This window comes from Phascolarctos cinereus, unplaced genomic scaffold (assembly GCF_003287225.1).
Source record: "Phascolarctos cinereus isolate Bilbo 61053 unplaced genomic scaffold, phaCin_HiC Scaffold_5;HRSCAF=322, whole genome shotgun sequence".
NCBI lineage: Eukaryota > Metazoa > Chordata > Mammalia > Diprotodontia > Phascolarctidae > Phascolarctos > Phascolarctos cinereus.
Genome location: NW_027555958.1, coordinates 362,672,985 through 362,690,997, shown reverse-complemented (window position 1 = coordinate 362,690,997; position 18,013 = coordinate 362,672,985). Strand labels below are relative to the sequence as shown.

Genomic DNA, 18,013 nt, shown 5'->3' with positions numbered 1-18,013 from the left:
ATAGGACACTTTATTTTCTTTCTCTGTCTTTGAACTAGCTGTCTCCATGTCTGGAATGAGCTTTTTCCTCATCTCTACTTCTTAGAACCCCTTGTTTCTTTTGAGATTCAGCAGCTCAAACACTATTTTCTACAATAAGTGTTCTCTGGTTCCCCTACCTCCTAATGGCTTCCACCCCCAAATTGCCTTATATTTATTTGTATAGTTATTTTTATATACTTATTTGTCATGGTGTTGTTTTCTTTGATAGAAAATAAGTTCCACAAAGGCAGAACTGTTTCATTTTGTCTTTGTTTTCTTAGGAGTACCTGGCACATAGTAAGTACTCAATAAATGCTTAGAGCCTGACTGACTGATCAATGTCCTTCCTAAAATGTGGCATGCAGAACTGAATATGGTGCTCTACATGTGGTCTGATTAGGGCAGAGTAAGGTAGGATTACCACCCCTTTTTTCTGCGGCATTACTCCTGGTCTCTTTTAATATTGCCAACTACATTAGTTTAAAAAACAACAACAATAATTTTTTGTGGGAGTATCATGCCACTTATTGATTCATATTGAACTTCCAAGCTGTTTAAAATCCCAAATCTTTTTCAGATGAAGTGTTTTAGAACCAAACTTTCCCAATCTTATGCTTATGATGTTATGATACTGATTTCTTGAACACAAGCACAGGCTTTACATTTATTCCTGTTAGATTTGACTCAATAGACTTAACTTGCTGAGATATTTTTAGAGGTTGACTCTTTTATCCAACATGTTAGTTTTCCATTATAGTAATAACTAGTATTTATATATCGAGCTTTAAATTTTGCAAAGTGCTTTATGTATGTGTCACTTACAAATATGTTAAGCAAAGATATTCAAGATCACTTCTAGCTACTTTATGGAGAAGGCAGTGTTTGAGCTGGGTGTGAAGGAGGGTTTTCAAAAGGTGCATAAGGGGAGGGGAGGGAATTCCAGGTGTCTAGTAAACAAAGATCTTTCTGGTACATTCGGAAAATGGTAGGTCAGGTTGGCTTAAGTGTAGTGTACATGAGAGGGACTAGGAATAATGACGATAATAACATTTATATATTGATATAGCACTTTAAGATTTGTAAATTGCTTTACATGTATATTATCTCATTTGATCCTCACAACAACCCTGTGAAGTAAATGCTTATTGTTATCCTCATTCTACAGATGAGGGAACTGAGGCTACAAGATTGTACTGCCCTGGGCCACACATAGCTAGTAAACATCTAGTGGAGAATTTGAACTAAGGTCTTCCTCATTCTAAGTTCAGTACTTCATCTACTACACCATCTAGTTGCCTAGATATGTAAGTCCTCTCATATTTCTTTGATAATAAATACAGCATTTAGCATAGTGTTGGGAGAATTTTGCCACTTAACCTATACTATTTTCATTGTCGTTACGTCCACAGCTTAACTGTGACAACAGGAAAAAATATTAAATTAATGAATCAGAATTTGGGTTATATTCTCTTCGTATTTGTTTGAAATAAGAAATTATGATTAAGGCTGTTGCTGATGATAATAAATAAATAGAAATGTTTTGTATTTGTGTATGATCCTAAATTCACAGCAAAAACCTAGACTTAGTCAATACTTTCATGTGTTGACTTAACTCAGTAACAAACCATTTCATTCAAGAAAGATCAGGTATCAGCTTTGTGTTCAGCACTATGCCAGGTACTGAAGATATACAAAATAAGGCACTGTCCTTACCCTCATGTACTTTACAGTATTGTAGAGAGTATTACAGTATTGTAGAGAGATAATGACTGAGGAGATGGTGGTGCAAGTTGTTGACACATATGGTGCAAGGGGAAAAGAAGATAGGGTATGGCTATGATGTTGCTGAGCTAAGGAAAAGAAATTATAGGTAATAACAGCTATCATTTATATAGCATTTTAAGTTCTGAAAAGCACTTTACATATGCCAGATCATTTGAACCTTACAGATAAGGAGATAAGGAGCTATTATCATTCCCATTTTGCAAATGAGGAAACTAAATGAAGGAGTTTAAATGACTTGCTCAGGGTCACACAGTTAGTAAGTATATACAGGATTTGAACTCAGGTATTTCTGAAACCAAGTCCAACACTATTCATTGCACTATCAGGCTTGAGTGTTAGTCAAATTATTAAGTGATAGAAATTGGCAATAAACATTTTAACTAGGTGCTTAGAGTTGAGATATAACACTTTCAATGCGGGGAGGGAATGGCTAAAATGTCAACTGGATTGGAGAATAGAAGAAATTTATTAGTGATGAATTTGGTGTGCTATGTTTGTAACTTTTGCCACAGCAGTGACATGTTTTCGTCTTCAAAGTATAGGCTTATCTCCTTTCTGGAGGAGAAGGAGAAAGGACTCAAAAAATACCTCTCTACACTCCAGGTGGTTAGGAACAATGAAGTCTTCTTAAACTAACCAGAATAAAAGCTTCAAATAAGAAAAAAAGGGACATAGGATGGAGGAAAGGAGACTTAATTGTCGAGAAATTGAAGAGTAGAAGTGTCACATACAAGGGAAAAGGAAGAAAAAGGACAATTATAGACCCAGAACAAAAAAAAATCAGATTTGAATCTCTTTCTATTGAAGAGGGAGCTGGATGGAAGCAGAAGGAATGGTTTCTTTTCTTCCAAAGAATGAGAGAGTAGAGTCACTGAAACTATAAGGTAAAAAACTATCCAGTCAAGGTCAAAAGAAGAATTAAAGTGTAGTGGTATTTAGTGATTCTTTGTCTATTTATTTATTGACCAATTAACAACATTAGAAAGATCTGTTGTCTTCCCATGGACATAACAGAACCTCACAAGCCTTATTAAAAGAGACGACTATTCCCAACTTACAGTGATTCATGTGGGCACAAAGACAATGTCAGAAGGAATCTAAAATATTGCCAAAGATTTTAAAGTAGTAAAATGAACACCATTGGGGCACAGGTTTGTTTTCCTTGCTGTTGCCCAGTAAAGTCAAGGAATGAGGAAGAGAAGTAATGATTTGGGAAATGAACAGCTGGCTAAGAAGCTCGTATCTGAGAATGGTATTTGGATTTTTGCACCATGGCCTAAAATATAAAGTTGACAAATTCTTGGCCAGGGTTGCAGTATAGCTAACAAAGTGAAGCAAAATATATTTCTCTGAGTGGCTTGAAAATCTACACAAAAGGATTAAAATTAAAAAGAATGGGGGTGGGAGGGAAAAGTCTGTGAAGTCATTTATCCACCAAGTGAGATACCCTAGAGAGAAGCCACAAATGCACAGGAGACAAAAATCCAAGAGAGGAGACAGTATTAAAACCTCTAACCTCAAATGTGTAAAGAGAAATGCCCAAAGTCTAGGCAATGAGAATTAGAGATTTTAATACACAACAATTTAGCCTTGGTATCATTGAGATGTAGTAGGATATAGCTCCATAGCCCCCATACTGTATTCAAATATACCATATTCAAAAGAAATAAGAAAGGTAAAAGGGTGTGTGTGTGTGTGTGTGTGTGTGTGTGTGTGTAGCATTTTGTATTAAGAAAATACATTCATATAGGGTGATGCAGCTAGGTGGTGCAGTACATAGAGTGCCAGGCCTGGAATCAGGAAGACATTTTTTTAAGTTCAAATCCAGCCTCAGACTGGACACCCTAGACAAGTCACTTAACCCTGTTTGCTTCAGTTTCCAGATCTGTAAAATGAGATGGAGAAGAAAATGGCAAACCACTCCAATATCTTTGCCAAGAAAACTCCAAATGGGGTCACAAAAAGCCAAAAAACACCTGAAATGACTGAACAACAAGAATTCATATGAAGAAATCCAGGCAGCTTAATAGAGAGTATTTGGGTGAAGCTCAATGGAGAGAGAAACAGAAGCAATTTTGTCATCAATGTATATACTACAGATTATTTGGACATAAAGAGGGAAAATAGATGAGTAGTCTGGAAAATCTATCACAACATGACACACATTCCTAGAGTAGGAATGGGGGTTGAGAGTGGCTACAGTTATCCAGACTTGTGAAACAGTCTCTGACAAAGGAGAACAGCTAAGACTTTTTGCTTTGCCTTAATGATTATATTGTCCTTCAAAAGATGGGAGAACATCATGGTGAAATTTTATTCTGGATCTGATTCTAAATAGAGGAACTGGTTGTTAGGTTCAAAATGAAGGGAATCCTGAGGGAAATAAACTTATTCCCTCCTAGAGTTTGTAATTGAGAACAAAAAGAAAATCTGGACACAGTCTTTCTCTTATCCTTAATAGATTTCTCATCTGATAACTTCCGTGGATCTACTATAACATTCTTCTGAGGACAAAGAAAGATCCTAGATTTTTGGAGAGAAGTTTTCAAAGGGTTCAGAGGAAGACCAAGTAGGATATCACAGACTAAAATGTTTCAGGGGGTTTCAGCCCAAGAGGGATGGTTGATTTACAAGAATTAAATTCTGAAGACAAGGAAACAATTTAATTGATGAGAAAAATGGGACTTGTATAAAGAGATGGATTTGGTGCATAGGAAACTCACCATCCAAATTAATTTTTAAAAAAAGTATAGATGTTTGAAACAAAGGCAGGTAACAGAACACAAGTGTGAGTGAAGGATAGTCATATAACAGACAGAAGGCAGTGTTTCATTATTCTTATTTAGATTTTCTTTTCTTTTGCAAGAATGACCTCTGAAGTGGAAATGACAGAACAAAAATCACTAACAGGATGTTAGCTGATAACAAAGATAGGTAAAAAGATATTAAGAAGGGGCCTAATTACCTGTGGTAGGAACAGCATCTGTTTTACATAGGCTGGGCTGGTTTCTCTTTCAGGTGGCAAGGAGGCCATCTTCAAAATTGATTGGTCTGAGAGGTTAGGGCCTGAACAACTGGCATGGCTTCCTGGTTGCCAAGGTATAAAATGCCCAGCATATGAGAAGTCACTGTTCCTTAGGCTTGACAGAATTCCCACTGCCTTCAAAGTCAACATAGCTCTCTTACTGATGTTGCTATTATGACAAATCCAGAGTCCAAAGGAAAATTCAACCACCATCATCATTGTTGTATTTTTATCAATCCTTTTTTTTATGATTTAGTAAATACTGGTAAATAGGTTATTATTTGGAGTGTTATTGCATTCCAATTCCAGGCTTGGACCACTGTATTGGCCTGATGGACAGCAATTACCTGTACCAGACGAACTACACACACACACACACACACACACACACACACATACACACGTGTGTGTGCATGTGTGTGTGTGGTGCATATCCTTAGCTTCTAAAAGAACTGGCAGATAAGACTGCTGAGCTACTCTCAATGGAAGACTGTGTAGGGGGCAATCAATCTTATATGAAGGACTGGAAAATTTGAGAGGTATTACAAGACTGGGGAAGGTTAAAAGTAATCCCAGTATTCATAAAGGAGAAGAGAAAAAAAAGAGTCTGAAAACTATAGGTTAGTGAGTTTGCCCTTGATTCAAGGGAAAACTCTAGAATGAAAGAGATGACTAGTTAGCATCTAGAAAGGAAAGCAGTGACTACTAAGAATCAGCATGACTTAAACCAGGTGTGTTGCCACAGTAACTTTATTTTCCTTTTTTTAAAAATTGCTTTTTACAAAGTTAATAAATTGGTAGAGAAGGGGACTATTATTGACACAATTTAAGTAAATTTTAACGATGAATTTGATAAGGTATTTCACATTGTTCTTGTGGAGAAGATGGAAAGATGAAAGATGAGGACCAGTAATACACGTAGATGTATTCATAACAGGTTGAATGGCTAAACTCAGAATAATCATTAATCATTCAATGTCAGCCTGGTAGAAGTGGAGGGACCCAGGGATCTGTGCTTGGTCCTATGCTATTTAACATCTTTATCAATTATTTTGGATAAAGGCAAAGATGATGTGCTCATCAAATTTGCAAGTGACACAAAGCTGGGAGGGATACTAATAAGATGGATGACAGTCAAGATCTAAAAATATCCTGACAGGCTAGAAGACTGAGCTGAATCTAATAAGATGAAATGTTATAGGGATAAATGTAAAGTCCTATATTTGGGTAAAAAAAATTAACTTCAAAAGTACAAGCTGTGTGGTTAGATAGCAGTTTGTCTTTAAATGATCTTTGGGTTTTAATGGACTACACACTTGTCGAGTCAGTAGTGTGAGGTCACAACCAAAACAGCTAAAGAGGTCTTTATTATATTGATATCATATTATATAATATTAATAATATAATTATATTAATAGAGGCTTAACTTCTGGGGGGAAAATTCTTTTGTGTCCTACCCTAGTCAAAACATATCTAGAATATTATGTTCAGTTCTGGGCATTACACTGATGAACTGGAGTTTCCAAAGAAGGGCAATTAAGACAGAGAATGGCTTTGAGTCCATGTTATTGGAGAGTAAGTTGAAGAAACTAGGGATATTTAGTCAGAAGAGAAGGTTCGGGGAGGGGGGAAAATGATAGCTCTGTTTAAGTACTTGAATGGCTATTATGTAGAAGGGAGAACAGGCTTATTTTGCTTGGCCTCACAGGACAGAACCTGGAGCAAAAAACAGAATTTGCAAAGAGGCAAATCTAGGCCTGATGTTCAAGGAAACTTCTTGAAAATTAAGAACTTTCCAAAGAGTGGAATGGCTGTTTCAAAAAGTGGTGGCTTCCCTGTTTGGAGATCTTTAAATACATCCTAGATGACTACTTGTCAGGTATATTATAATGAAAATTCACTTCCAGTATGAAAGTAGATTGGCTATTCATAGACTGAATAGCTATTGAAGTCTCTTCTACCTCTAAAATTTTGTGACTATGATTGGTTGGTTGGTTGTTCTTTGTTCTCGAAGAGGACCCAAATGACATCATTATGTTAGAGTCAAGTTTCAGTGTGTGACTGTGGATCAGACCAATATAAGCTCATAAGGCCTACCACAGGTCAGGCACAAATAGTCCATGTGAACACCTGGGGTGGATTTTCTAAATTTGCACATCCTGTGTTTCCTTTGAGCTGTTTCAATTCTGCTTTGTTCATAGAGGACCGCACCTTCTCTGATGTGGGCATGGCATGCTGAGTGGTCTTGTGCCAGCGTCTCTCATGTCACACAATCAATTCCAAAGTTCTTCAGAGAGACCTTGACAGTGTCCTTGTATCGCTTCTTTTGACCACCATGTGTGAGTTCTCCATAAAACAGTCTTTTTGGCAGGCATATGTTTTGCATTTGAATCATGGACCACCCACTGAAATTGCGCTCTCTGAAGCACAGTTTGAATGTTTGGCAGTTTAGTTCAAGAAAGGAACTTAGTGTCTGGTATCTTATCCTGTTAGGTGATTTTCAGAATCTTCCCAAGACAATTCAAATGGAAGTGATTCAGTTTCCTGACATGGTGCTGACATACTGTCCAGGTTTCACAGACATACAACAATGAGGTCAGCACAATGGTTCTGTAGACCTTCAGTTTGGTAGTCAGTTTAATGCCTTTTCTCTCCCATACTTTCTTTTGGAGCCTCCCCAAACACTAAGCTAGCTCTGGTAATGCAAGAGTCAGCATCATTATCAATATATACATCCCTGGGAAGTACACTACCAAGGTAGGTGGACTTATCCATAGCATTAAAAAGTTCTCTGTCTGCTGTAACCAGTGGTTCCACTTATGGATGATGTGGGGGTGGCTGATGGAGCATCTGTGTTTTCTTGGTGTTAATTTTTAGGCCAAAATTAGCACAAGCAGTAGAGAACTGATCCATACTTTGTTGCATCTCAGCTTCAGAGGCTGCACTGACTGTATAATCATCTGCAAACAGAAAATCACACACAAATACACCTTCCACTTTAGTCTTGGCTTGTAACCTTTTCAAGTTGAAGAACTTACCATCAGTGTGGTAACTGATCTTGACACTGTGTTCATCCTCATTGAAAGCATTTGACAATATGTTGAAAACATCATGCCAAAAAGCACGGGAACAAGCACATAGCCTTGTTTCACTCCATCGGTGACTGGGAAAGCACAAGAGCATTGCTCATTATCCAGAACCTATGCAACCATGCAGTCATGATACTGATGTACAATGTTGATGAACTTCTCCGGGCAACCAAATTTTGACTTCATTTTCCATAAGCCCTCACTACTGACAGTATCAAAGGCATTGGTCAAGATCTACAAACATTGTGTACAGACCTCTGTTCTGCTCCTGGCATTTCTCCTGGAGTTGTCAGGCAGCAAACACTATATCAACTGTTCCTCAGCCCTTTCTGAAGCCACACTGGTTCTCAGCTAGATGACCATCTTCCAGTGAATGGATCAGCCTATTAAGGAGGACTCTGGCAAGAAATCTGCCAGCAATGACTAACAGCAAGACACCATCCTCCCCACCTCCATGATTTTCATAGGACAATCTATTTCCTTTACCTTCATAGAGATGGACAATGAAGGCATCCTTGAACTCCTAGGAGAAAACCTCCTCTTGCCATATAACCTGGAAAATTTCAGTCAGCTTTTGTATGAACAAGGGAACCCCCACTTTGTAAATCTCAGCTGCAACAGAATCAACACCAGGAACTTTGCCATATGAAAGGAGCCTAATGGCATTCAAAACCTCTTCTTCAGTTGGAACTTCAGATGGAGAGGGAATGACTTCAATCTGAGGTAAATGGTCAATGGCATCAGCATTGATTGATGATGATCTGTTGAGAACACTATGGAATTGTTCAACCCATCTCTCTAGGATCATATCCTTATCACTAATCAATGTGGCTCCATCAGCACTGAGTAGTTAAGATGCACCATAGGTCTTTGGCCCATAAATAGCCTTCAGAGCATCATAAAAGTGCTTTGGATTGTAACTACCAGCAAAAACTGAATTTCATCTGCCTTCTTACTGAGCTAAGAATCCTGCATCTCTCTAAGCTTTGCTTGTACTTCACTTTTTTCTTTTTCTTTTTTTATTAATTTCTTTTGATTTATCAACAATCACTTCCATAAGCTTTTGAGTTTTAAATTTTTCTCCCCCTCTCTCCTCAAGACAGCACACAATCTGATATAGACTACACATAAACATTCCTATTAAACATATTTTCACATTAGTGATGTTGTAAGGAAGATTTAGAACCAATAGGAAGAACCACCAGAAAGAGGAAACAAAACAGAAGAAAAAAACAGCAAATAGTATGCTTCGATCTGCATTCAAACTCCATAGTTCCTTCTTTGGATGTGGATAACATTTTTCATCATGAGACCTTTGGAGATGTCTTAGATCCTTGCATTGCTGAGAAGTGCTAAGTCTATCAATGTTAGTCATTGCACAATGTGGCTGTTACTGTTGTACTTTACTTTTCTTCAGTATTTTTTGGGTCCCCTTCAGCAAGCTGTTGACTTGTTTTTCATGATTTTCTTGCATACTCTCATTTCTCTTCCCATTTTTTCCTCTACTTCTCTTATTTGCTTCTCAAAATCCTTTTTGAGCTCTTCCATGACCTAGGACCAATTCATATTTTTCTTGGAGGCTTTGGATGTAGGAGCTTTGACTTTGTTGTCTTCTTCTGGTTGTATGTTTCACTCTTCTTTGTCACCAAAGAAAGATTCTATGGTCTGGCTTTTTTTTTTTTGTGAGATTTGCTCATGATCCTAGTCAATTACTTGAGATATAAACTCTGGGTTAATGTAGGGGTCTGCTTCCAGTGTGGAGAATGTATTATCCCAAGCTTCAGGGGTTTTGTGCGGCTGCTTTCAGAGATACTTTTAGGGACCTGTAAATTTTCAGTTCTTCCAAGATGGTATGATCAAGGGTGAGGTGTTTACTCCTTTCCTGGCCCATTCTGTACTCTATGAGTGGCCACAAACACTCTTTTCTGCCTGGGAACTGTGAGGAGGATTCCTTCTCCACCACCATTACAAGCTCCACCATGCCAGTGCTCCTCCTCACCCCTGGATTGCCACCCCGAACTGTGACACAGATCCAAGCACAGGCAAAGCAAGAGAATCCCACCTCAGCACCAGCAAAGAGATCCCTGCAATCCCCCTCTGATCAGCCACTCGATTCCCCTTCAGTCTGTGGGCCAGAAGCTCCAGAAGCAGTTGCTACCATGGGGTTGCATGGGGACTGGGGTTGCTGGGACCTAGCTTCTCTCTCACCGCAAAAACAGACTTTTCCCACTGACCTTCTAAGTCTTTGGCATTCGTAGGTTAAGAAGTCTGGAAACTGCCACAGCTGCCTGCAATTCAGTCCTCTGAGGCATTCTCCAGGTTCGCTGCAGCCTGCGTGCCCATGCCAAACTGCGCTTCTCTCCCAGTCCGGCGTGATATACTTTCTGATCAACCGTCCAGGTTGTCTTGGGCTGGAAATTTGTTTCACTCTGCCTTTTTGTGGGTTCTGCTGCTTTAGAATTTGCTTAGAGTCATTTTTACAGGTATTTGGAGGGATTTGGGGGAGAGCTCAAGCAAGTCACTGCTTTTACACCACCATCTTGGCTCACCCCTCTATACTTTATTTTTGATGGAATTAAATGTGCCTTCTCAGAGTTGGATGAACAATCCAATAGGTAAACCCTGTGGCGTTCTTGTTTTTACAGTTAGCAGCTTCTGAATTTCCCCATCATTTTCATCAAACCAGTCTTGGTGTTTGAGTGTTTTGACCCAGATAAGCAAATGCAGGGCTATACACCAAATCTCTGAAAGCTGCCCACTCCTTTTCTGCTCCACTATTGCCAACTGTGTGATGGCTCAACTTTCCTTCCAAGTTAGCAACAAACTGTTCCCATGCAGAGAAGAGCTATAATCTGTTGACATTAATTCTCCTTGTAGTCATTTTGTTTTGGGGACACCATTTTTGTTGAATATGAATATTTAACTTGGAGAGGATAAGTTTATGATCAGTTTAGCACTCTGTGCCACACGTTGCCTTCGTCACTCTCACATCCTCACTGTGTCTTCTCCTTATAATCACGTTGTTAAATGCCAATGTTTGTTACGTGGGTGCATTCACAAAGTTTTATTGCATTTAGGTAAATAGAAGACGGTGTTGGTGATGAGAAAATCATGAAATGCACAAGTCTTCAGCAGTAAGTGACCATTGCTGTTGCTGTTTCCAACTCCATTCCTCCCTAGGACTCGCTGCCAAGTCTGGTAGTCTGAGCTTACTCTAGCATTAAAGTCACCCAGAATTTTAAGCTTGTCCTCTTTTGGCACGCTCCTGATCCTCATAAAATTTTTCTTTCACCTCACCAGGGTTCATCATGCTGGAAGCATTGGCATTGATGATGGTGGCATATTTTCCTGCAAGCGGCAATCACATTGCCATGAGACTGTCATTCACTCCTTTTGGGAGGCATACAAGCTTGTTGATTAGATTAGTTTTGATTGTAAAAGCTACACTAGCTTCATAGCTCTCTCCTTCACTATGGCCACTCCAGAAAAACGTGTATCCAGCTCCAACTTCAATAAGCTGGCCTTCATTTGCCAGCTTGTTCCACTCAAGGCTGCAATTTGGATGTGATGCCTGCTGACTTCTCTTGCAAGAAGAGTTGTTTGTCTTTCAGGTCTACTGGATTTTGTGCTGTCTATAAGTGTGCACACATTCCATGTGTCAAGGGTGAGTGGAATTCCCTGCCTGCTGTGGTAATCAGGCCAGGGTTGGGTAGGTAGACAATTTTTAGGGCACTTTTTTCTAGCCTCTTCCTCACACCAGGAGATGAACAGGGCAATACTTAAAAGGCTGCTCAGGCAGCCAAGGAGTTGCCAAATCTCACTGCTGCTTCCAGTGAGAAAACGATCCTATGGTCTGGGCTGCCTGCGTGCAGGATTGTGACTATAGCTCCCAGTGTATCTGTACGTATTGCTTAGTCACTTGCCTGTTGCCACAGGACTTTGAAAAAGGTAAAATGGTAAAACTGTATGGGTGATGTCTTTTGATTCGTGCATAAACTGTATTTAAGTAAGGCAGAGTTGCATGAAGTCGTCGGCCTCATTCTCTCCTCCAGAGTCATCACAGTCCAATGGCAGGCCAGAATCAAGATGACTGGTGATGGCTGAAGATGCGGTAGCTAACCTTGGTGTCTTTGATGTCTAACCAAGTTCTAAGTGCTCCATAGCACCTGCTTCAGCTGCCTTCATGATCATTGGAACAAATTGTTCTCATCTGCCCATTTGACCAGGGGAAGACTTCACATGCTTGGGGTAGACACTCCCCTAACTCACCAATGGGTTTGAGACCCCTCGGTTACCCTCAAATTGGTTTAGCCTGTCTGCCTAAATGAATGACCAGGGTGTGGCCATAGCACATGCTACAGTTTCTTGGAGCCACAGGTTAGAGTTAGGTAAAACAGGTGGACACCAAAAGTGGAAAGCAGCCCTGAAAAAGGTTCAGCATCCATCACATCAGAGGTACGAGTCTTCCCTGAACACACCCTACACCTATGACTATGAAGAGGACAAAAGACAGAACTCTGGGGAATTACCACCTTTAAGGGGTCAGAAATAATATTAACAGACACTAGTGCTTTAAAGTTTATAAAGCCTTATAACAAACTTGTAAGGTAGGTACTACAGGTATTTTCTCCATTTTACAGATGAGAAAACTGAGGATAAGAAGCATAAGTGATTTGCCAAGGTCACAGAGCTAATAAGCATCAGATACAGAATTTAAACAAAGGTATTGGTGCTCTGCCGTTAAGCCTACCACTCTCTATAGTATGTTATCGTTCCTCTCAAGGAAGATGAAAAGTCTGTGAATGAGAGAGGAGAAGCAGTTAAGTGTTTAAGAGGTGAACCAGGAGAGCATGACACCTGTGAAGTCAAGTAGGAGGTAAAGAGGTCAAGGAGGATGAGTACTGAAAAAAATAAGGTCACAGGTTTGGTAATTAGGTCATTGATGTCCTCTATCAGCACAATACAATACTATGAATAGAAGCAGTAGAAATAGAAGAGAGTTGACATGAAGGTGTTGAGTGTGGACTGCTTTTTGAAGAAGCTTAGCAGTGATGGCAGCAGAAATGGGCTAGATGGGATTTTTAGAATTGGGAAGATGAGCATGTTTAAAGGTAGAAAGAGCCAGGTTATAGGGAGATATTATGGATAAATGAGAAAGATATGAGAACTACTGGAGAATCTAGGGGTAGTCAAGAGAAATGGTGTCAAACTCAAATAGAAATAGATTCCTGTGGGCCATATATTGACTTAGAAATTAACAGCTAGGTAGCACAGTGCATAGAGTGCCAGGCCTGCAGACAGGAAGACTCAACTTCCTGAGTTTAAATCCAACTTAGACACTGAATAGCTATGTGACATTGGGCAAGTCACTTAAGTCTGTTGCCTCAGATTCCTCATCTGTAAAATAAGCTGGAAATGGAAATGGCAAACCACTCCAGTATCTTTGCCAAGAAAACCTCAAAGTTTTTGAGTTCTTGGGTCACAAAGAATCAGACATGACTGAAAACAACATTGTATTTTTATTTATTTTATTAAACATTTTCCAATTACATTTTAATGTAGTGTGGCCGTACTTGGGATTTGAGTTTGACACCTCTGGTAAAGAAAATATGGTATCAGTGGTACAGAGAAAGGAATTAATCTTAACAAGGAGTAGGGATAACTCTTACCAGAAGGAATAGTGACTGTGTGGTAATATTCTGAAGAATGGAAATGGGGAGCTGAGAGAATTCATGTTTGGTGGTCTCAACTTCTCAGAGAAGAAAGGGGCTAAGCTATCTGTTATAAATATATGTGCATGTGTGTATGTATAGGGGAGGGCAAGTATGTGGTTGGGGGTCTGATGGGAGAGGAAAAGGTTTGGAATAGTCAATATGAAGAGTGAGTCAAGAAGGATGGAGCAGGAATGTCAAGCAGCATCAAAGACTAAAATGAGGTTATAAACATGTCAAGAGTGAAATCTGCTGTTTTCTTTTTCTGCTGATTTTTGGCAGTCTAGAAGCAGAGGGTAAGAAACTTGATAGTAGGCGTTGCCCAGGGATGAAAATTATTAGTAGGCCAAGAATGGCCAAAAATCAAGGCAAATAAAGATTCTAGAGCAGTGGTTATTGAAACATCAAAATGGAAGACCACAGGGTCATCAACAGATAAGGTTCTAATTTCAATAAATGTTTATCTTTTAAAATAAGAATGTTAAAAAAAAAAAACCTCTGACTTTTGATTTTACTATTTTTCCCAGTTACAGATAATATTTGTTTTTGAAGAAGGAAGACTGCCTGGAGATATCAAGGTATATTTTATCCCAAAACACATGGATTTATAAGGTGCTTTTAGTATTACTTTAAAATGATTCCCAAAGGGTATTAAATCAGTTTTTGAAAACCATGCATTTTTGGAGAAAATATAAACTGACCTGACCTCTATTGGCAGAAGAATCCTGTGATGAATGTAACATCACAAGTACTGTACATGCTGGGACATCACCATATTGGAAAGGTGGAATGTCTGAATTTTTGATCTGGATAAAGAGGAAAAAATAAGTATTAAGTTATAGCTCTTACCTTTCAGCTTAGTCAGCATACCTTTTAAATAAGGCTATTTTCCCCTATTAACATTTAGTGTCAGATGTATGTACTATCTGAAAATTTTAGAATAAGAATCAAAGTAAACTTCAGAAAAACAAAGGCTATTTCTTAAGTCAAAAGTTATCTTAAAATAAAATCTGCTTTATGGTAAACTGCATGGTAATGTTTCTATCTCCCCTTCCTCCTATCCCCCCCCCAAAAAAAAAAGCTCTGGATATGTACTTGGAACACAGAGAAAGAACATGGTAGTGCCACAGTCAGAAATGGTGAAGTCAGAAGGTTTAAGGAGAAAGATAATAAACTCCCTATGGAACATATGAGTTTGAAGTATTGATGAGACATCAAAGAATGGAAGTTAAAAGTTAAAAGTCCTGTGATTTTACCAACTTTAAACAACTATTAAAGCATACTCTTCAGCATTCTCACCTCTCCCTTTAAAAAAAGATTTTCCACAATAAGCAAACCATTTAAAAAAAAATTAATATCTTTTGATGGCAAAGGGAACAATTGAAGAGGTGAGTAAAGGTAAGTTATCTCTTCTCCTGGGACTTACCACCTACCAGGCATAGTGTTTTGGTGGAACATAATGAAAAGTATAAAATGTATTTACTTTAAAACTTGTTACTAACTTTGTCTCTAAGTTACATGAGCCTGCTTCTAATTAAGAACCTATTATATTCAAGGGACAAAGAAGGCAGGTAACTTATTTTTATATGCAGTCAATTAAAATGGAATAACAAGTTCCAGGTTTGTCATCTAGTTCTTGCATAGTCATGCACATGAATAAATCATTTTTACCAAAGAAACCATCTATGAGTGTACTGTATCCTTAATTATGCCAAATATTTCTATATCCCATTCAAGTTCAAATTATTTGCTGTCTAGCTTACCTTGTTGTTACTAAAAACCAAGCATTATTCTTTAGAAGACATACTTTTGATACTTTCCTTTTTTAAAAAAAAATGAAGTCTTGACAAAACTTGAGACCCAAAGAACTACCACTGAGGTCAAATCAGTTACTGAGGTAATCTATAGTAAGTCAGAACTCTGATCTTTATTGAGAATCATTCCATTAAGTGAATCAGTGAAAAGAAAATTTTCTTTTGCCACTGATGTTGATGTCACAATCTCTTCTACTTAAAACCAAAAGAGGTAGGATTTATGTTTTTTATTCTCACAAAGCTAATCAAAGAGAGCATTAAATCTCGAAATAGACAGTGTGAACTCTTTCTTGATCAGAATGAGTCTTACCTGGCCATGCTCTGTCCTGGCCCCAGGGCTAAACCAATGACTGCAGGAGAAAGAAAAGAAGGGGTTAGTCATGAACTTGACTAACACACACGCTGTCAGTTGTCACAGACCCACCTCTACATGCTTTTGGGTATTTTATTGTCTACCAGGAAAATGCAGCCTTAAGCTGTGTTTTATTTTAATGGATATTTTATGCAACTCTGTAAGAATACTACTTTTAGAAATGTAAAAATGCCTATAACCAAGCAATATTCAAGCTGCAAAAGCAAACTGAGTGAGAGGATTACATTTAACACAAATTATTGAGTTTGTATAAATTTCAATATTTTATGAATCATTCTGGAAATGAAACACACAAATGTTGCTATTCACCACAACTTAATTATAACACCATTACTACAAATTATGACTTTTGACTGCTATATTATAAAAAAACCCCAACAACCTTCTATTGTATACAGGAACACTGTGGGCAACATGCCATAAGTGGAGAACACATTATTAGTTCATTGGGAAGCTGTATTCAAATATAGAAATCTTATGTTCAAAATAGTCAAGCAGAATTTCCAAAATGAGACATGAGTAGCATGGGTGTTCATGCCTCCAAAAGAATGGTTTTAATGCTGATTCTTTTAAATTATTGACAAGAATAATTTAATTTTTCTGGATTCTGACTAAGATTGAGTACATTGGGACTATATCACCTCCACAATCAAAAGAAGAACATGATAGCTGTCTCCAAGTATGTGAAAAGTGTCTGCAGAAGAGTGATCAGAGTAGCTTTGATTGGTCCCAGAGGGTAGAATTAGGAGTAATGGGCATAAACTGCAGAGAGGGATATTTAGATACATTGAAAGTAAGGTTTAACATAAAGTTGGAAAGTGCTCCCTTGCAAAGTGACAGTCAGCCTTAAATGAGGTCTTTAGGCAAAGGCTGGATGACCACTCCTGAAGTATGATGATGGGATTTTTTCTCAGGTATATGTTCAGGTAGATGACCCCCCTTAAGTGCCTCTTGGTTCTGTAGGTTAGGACTATGATCCATGAATATGGTCATTGGATTTGTGGATCATAGATAAAGACTTAGAAGGACTTCTAATCTAATCTCACAACTTAAAGGTGAGGAAACTGAGTTTCAGAGAGGTTAAGTGACTTTCAAAATCACACAGGTAACAGAGAGGTGGGGTTTGAACCCAGCTAACTTGATTCCAAACCCAGTGCTCTCTGAGTTGGTGATGTTCACAGGACCATGCAATCTGAAAATAGCTCCTTAAAAGGGAAGCATTGGTCTCCTTCAAATGGCCCTGGTTGATACTCCAGGGCGTTTGAATCTATTATGAGTGACTAAAACATAATGGACTATATTTGGGAGGCAGAAGTGCCATCAATGATGGGGTTAAAAGCTGCCTTGAAGTAATAAGAAGGACAAGATAGTACTGTCACTAGGTAAACTGATCTAAGTGGGTGGTTTTGTCTAGCATGGGTAGATTAGGACTGAGCTAGTAACGTGAAGTCACTAATTAGATAGGTCAGAAAGGAAAGCTTCCATTCGGGTTCTCTCTATACAAAGAATATTAAGAGGCTGTACAGAAATCAGTGCTGGTCCCTGAATTCTGGCCTTGAACTAAAATCTTCTGGCCTTAAAAGGACTGGCATTAGTTACAGAAAATGCAGTTTTACTAAAGAACTACTTACCCAGATAGAAACCTACAGTATGAGCACTTGAGAGGCGGCTACATCTTTCAGTCAGACTGGGAGTTCACTGGCGGTACTATCTGGGCATGCAAAGGTAAGTTCTAGAGGCGAATGGTCTAAGCTGCTCAGTAACTAGTACTGATTCTCAGTATCAGCCTGTTACCCAGCTCCTCTGCAGTAGAGATGCGGCCTGGGCTAGTTTAAAGCGTAACTGGGAAATATTTAACAGAATAAATAAAAATACAATAAAACACAGATAACATTATATTTAAAAACTAAGTCAATATGTGGCCTGCAGGGATGCTTATGTATGGATTTGTGGTCCCTATTTCTTTTGAATTTGACATCATTGCTCAACATGATAGGACAAAGGGTATGAGTCACTGGCATTATGATTTTATTGATTTCCAGTCTAACGTACCTTCTACCACAGTAAATATTTGGGATTTACGCAAAGTTGAAAAGAATTTTTTTTTTTGCTATTCATGAGTAGAAAATTAACTTAGACCTCTATAAGAAAATTGGCTCTAACTCCCTTTCGTTTTTTAATCACAATGTAATAAT

The 18,013-nt window shown here is 38.4% G+C and overlaps 1 protein-coding gene across 3 annotated transcripts in view; it reads right to left on the bottom strand.

Moving 5' to 3' along the window:
• Positions 1-18,013, bottom strand: part of GPATCH2 (G-patch domain containing 2) — a 270,988-nt gene that overhangs the window by 57,068 nt on the left and 195,907 nt on the right. For all 3 annotated transcript variants that reach the window (XM_020982257.2, XM_020982256.2, XM_078156310.1), the window contains one exon: positions 15,756-15,795. In XM_020982257.2, the coding sequence (XP_020837916.1) occupies positions 15,756-15,795 (40 nt within the window). The remainder of the gene's footprint in view (positions 1-15,755; positions 15,796-18,013) is intronic.